Here is a 4,143-nt window from a genome sequence, read left to right as displayed (position 1 = left end):
GTTGTGTGATATATCTCTTGAAAGCATTATAGGCTTTGATTGTAGTGTTTGGATGTCTTGTCAAGTACTATGTAATAACTGGTATTTTTGTGTTGTGTTTAAGTGTGGCACAATATTTAACAATCTTTTTTCCATGATGATAGTGTGGTTGAATAGCTGTTTTCACTTGTGTATTTTTCATTGGGAATTCGTTTTGGTTAAGTTCTATTTTTTGTACTGAAGTCTTGTAAACTAGTTGAACTGAAAACACCTTTTTCCAAGTTCATTACGAGTTGCTGCTGGAAAAGTGAGATTTGTTTTATTTTCATCTGTCCCAACCTAGGTTTGATATTTATAGTTTATGTACCATCTTTTCTTATACTTATAGTATAGCTCTGTTAGTACTGAATTGTAATGTCATTCAGTGTAAGGCTTTCAAATTTGGTGTCACGATAGCACTTTGTGGATCTAGCATGAGTGGAGTGACGCTTCCTTGTTATGTAGAACTGCTTTCATATAATGTATTAGAACTGAAGTTTTTTTGGGATTGAAATTATTTACGACCAAGTTGCCACGTGATCTCTAGCTAGATTTTATTTAAGTATAAGAAATTTAGCAAAATTTGAGAGCCAAATTTTTGTTTGAACTTCTTGAATTTTAGTAGTTGAACTTCATAGTAAAAGTTAAGGCACTGGTTTAAATTAGCTACATTTAACAGACAGTCGTATAAAGTTCATAATTACTTCACTAGTCAATGTGGGCTGATGCTTCTGTTGTTTGTTTTTTTGTTAATTTTTGTCCTTGGTTGAACTGTAATCTATTTGGTTGAGTCTTGGCCTTATTTCTCAAGGCATTAAATGGTATCATCATAGCACTTACCGAATAAACTAAGTTGTACTGAGATTTCAATTGTGCTAGTACTTTGATCATTTAATTTTCTTGTGTTGTTTGAAACTAGTGCCTCACTGGTCAATGTGGGCTGATGCTTCTATTTTTGTTTTCTTGTGATTTTTCTCCTTGGTCGAACTGATATCCTTTTGATTTAGGTTTGGCCTTCTTTTTTCTAGGCTATGGTTCTTCTCAAGGCAATGTTTGGTATGATCATAGTACTTGCCGTATAGACTAAGTTGTACTGAGATTTCAGTTGTACTATTACTGTTATTCTTAGTGTGTCGATGTTTTATGGAATGCGAACTGAAGCTTCCCATTCCTTTTTATATTTTTGTGTAATGAATGTACCATATGTTCAAGTGTACCAGAACTGTCAGTCGTAGCATGCTAGTGACTAGGAAATACATACTGATGTTTGTTTGCTTTTTCCTTATGCAGTACTTAGTAAATTTCTAACTACTATTAGCACGATGCTGTTAGTACTAAATGTTGTCCTCGCCTGAAACTTAGTCTTTTTTAGTGTACTTCTGAAACTAAAAACTGATTTTTAGTGTGATAGTACTACCGTACATGTATAAGTTGTACTGAGCGTCCAAGTCTACTATTTGCTGCTGTCCTTAGTTAGTCTGCCACTGTTTTTGTTTTTTTTGTGAAAATATCCATGTGTGATTTTTCTTTCTCCATGTCAGGTGCTGCGTGGCAGCCATCAAGTTTCAACTTCAACCTACTTCAACTTCAAATGATGGATCAACAAAATAGGAAGCTAGCAAACTTGTTGAATGACATAAGCAAACGATGTACTTGATATACATAGGAAAACTTGTTCAAACCCTGACACACATAACATAAGGTAGCTGGTTCAACATAACGAAAGCAAACTACAAATCTGAAACAACAAGATTAAGGACAGGCAAAAGTGCGAGCAACACGAATGCAGACTTTCTTGCATCTTCATCCCGCGAAGTTGCAGTGGAAGTAGGGGTCAGCCTCCTGCTCTTTTGAAATGTCCCGACCTGTCACAATGTTGTCAATTGTCTTGCATGACTTGTACGTGGTGTACGCATCTATTCCTGCGTACTCGATGAGCTTGTCTGGCAGTGGGCTGGTCCCCCATAGTTTGTGCTCTTCCTTCTTCTTGATCTTCTTCTTCATTTCTTTGTAGGAAGGGTGGATGACACCGCCTGCAACATCGGCCAAGGAGTCGTAGTATTTTTTGGTGGTTGGATCTTTCCACTTGCGCTGCATGTCGATGAAGTTGTTGGGGTTGATCTCCAAACCAGACTTGTCCAGCATCCGCTTGTCACCTCTAATGCTGAAACCGACAAATGTGTACAATTTCTCCTCCTGCAGGAACTGTTTGAGGCACTTGGGCCTGCAAGGGGGAGACACATATAGAAGGTTAGTGTTCTTTTTTGAAGATTTAATTCTTCTGCTTTTTGGTTTTACAAGTGATAATCCATGAGGTAGATGCTTATATAGTATAAGTCATGGATGATTGTAGTTCAGAAACTAGTACATAAATTCCTGAAATTAAATTCAACTACACCATGTAATTTTTCTTTTTTGCTATCTTCAGTGCTTCACCAAATGCTTCACCAGATTGAAGAATCATTTTTAGCAGAGTCAATGATATATGTGCTGCTTGATTCAAGTTTACTTTCTTTTTTGTTGAATAAAATACCTATACCAGTGCTTGATACATCTTTGTGCATCAATTCTATATCAAGTTCAGAAATTAATTTGAGCAACATGTGCATCAACATATGGACCTATACCACTTCACCAAACATCTTTTAATACATCAATTCTATAAACTATACTAGTGCATCAAGATCAGAATCTATGCTAGTACATCAAGTTCAGAAATTAATTTGGTGCATCAAGTTCAGAATTCTATAAACATTTTTCAGATGCTAATCTAGTGCATCAGTTTTTAGATGCTAATCTGGTGAAACAATCCACTTCACAGTTTCAGAAATGCATGTAACTTGAGAAACATGTACTCGTGCATCCACTTCACAAATATAGTAGTTCATCTAGTTGGGAAAAAAGTTTAATGAAGTTTTTAGGGAGTAGTACTAGTACAACAGATGAATGGACAGTAGTACGGGTTACCATTTTGTGGCCGCTGCGATGTGGTACACCAAGAAGAATTCCTCGATGCACAACTGCAGGACTGCTGCCATCTGTGGAGGTTTATCTTCGCTTGTGTATTCCATATCAACTCCGATGAAGCTCGGATACAAGACGCCGCCCTTCATCCTGAGCCTGCTCATCATTTCACCGACCTTGTCGGGTTCGCTGGTGCAGACGATCTCCAACGTCTCCTTGCCATGGAGCTCAACCGCTGTGAGGGTTCTCGTGTACTCACGCTTCTCTCCGGGGATGTGAACGTCAACAGGGTTGCTGGTCTTGTCCGACGTCTCGCCATGATGTCCCTTGGTAGACGATTCCTCCGCCATCACCTTCCTTCGGTGACTGTGGGCTTTCGAGAGAGAATTTTTTGTGGTTTGTGTGAAGTGGAGATGGAAGCGGCAATGGTGGTTCATGTGAATGAGGCAGAGATGGAAGACAATGGGGGTATTTTTGCAGTGCGTCGACGGGGATGTGTGGGAGGCGGTTCGTCGGGGGCAGGGTTGTAGTGGTCGTGGGGGTCGCCGTTTTGAGTCCCTTGTGACAACCGCCCAGTGGGTGGCACGGGTGGTGACCTGGAAGAACTAACCATCCAAGGCAAAGGGTTTTTAATGTCGCACTGAGTAGTCTTGTCAAGCTGTACTTATGATCTGCTTATCCCACTTGCTCGTCTCCTGTGTGGTGATGATGGCATTTTGCACTGTTTAGGTGATGTATGCTTTGCGATGATTTTTCGTGTGGATTTTAAGTATTGTTTTTCCACCAAAGTCTTATACACTAGTTTATCTCAAAACATTTTTCAGTGCCCTAGGAGTTGTTGCTCAAAACTGGTACTTATTTTATTCATTTCTACCAACCTAAGTTAGGCCTTTATAGTTTTTGTATTCTCATTTTAGTGCACTTATGATTTAGTGCTGTGTGAACTGAATTGTAATTTCATACAGCATACAGTTTTGAAATTTGGTCTCACAGTGGTGTGAGTGGCCTGACTGATCCTGCTTTTTTAGTATTGATGTCATATGTATGTTTGAACTGAGTTTTTGGGGGGGGGGGGGTTGAGATTATTTACGACCAAATCGTTCATTGAGGTGTGGACAGATTTTATATAAATAAGAAATTTAGCATAATTGACAAAGAAAA

General features: G+C 38.9%; 1 protein-coding gene across 1 annotated transcript; it reads right to left on the bottom strand.

The window, feature by feature from the left end:
• Positions 1 to 1,821: 1,821 nt before the first annotated feature.
• On the bottom strand, positions 1,822 to 3,332 carry LOC147960573 (uncharacterized). Its single transcript, XM_087533419.1, has 2 exons — positions 2,986 to 3,332; positions 1,822 to 2,242 (listed from the first exon to the last, which is right to left on the bottom strand). The coding sequence occupies exons 1-2, from the start codon at positions 3,330 to 3,332 to the stop codon at positions 1,822 to 1,824; spliced, it is 768 nt and encodes a 255-aa protein (XP_087389545.1).
• Between the last annotated feature and the right edge of the window lie 811 nt (positions 3,333 to 4,143).

This window comes from Triticum urartu, chromosome 7A (assembly GCF_056163025.1).
Source record: "Triticum urartu cultivar PI428250 chromosome 7A, HENAU_Tu73, whole genome shotgun sequence".
In the NCBI taxonomy this organism is placed as follows: Eukaryota; Viridiplantae; Streptophyta; class Magnoliopsida; order Poales; family Poaceae; genus Triticum; species Triticum urartu.
The sequence above is the reverse complement of the archived record's forward strand: the minus strand, read 5'-3'. Positions and strand labels throughout refer to the sequence as shown.

What these genes read in the sequence shown, in the direction of transcription:
- LOC147960573 (XM_087533419.1), bottom strand. Translation starts at nt 3,332, where the DNA reads ATGGCGGAGGAATCGTCTACCAAGGGACATCATGGCGAGACGTCGGAC. An exon ending in ATCGCAGCGGCCACAAAATG is followed by an intron (nt 2,243 to 2,985) that starts GTAACCCGTACT and finishes TCCCCCTTGCAG; the next exon opens with GCCCAAGTGCCTCAAACAGT.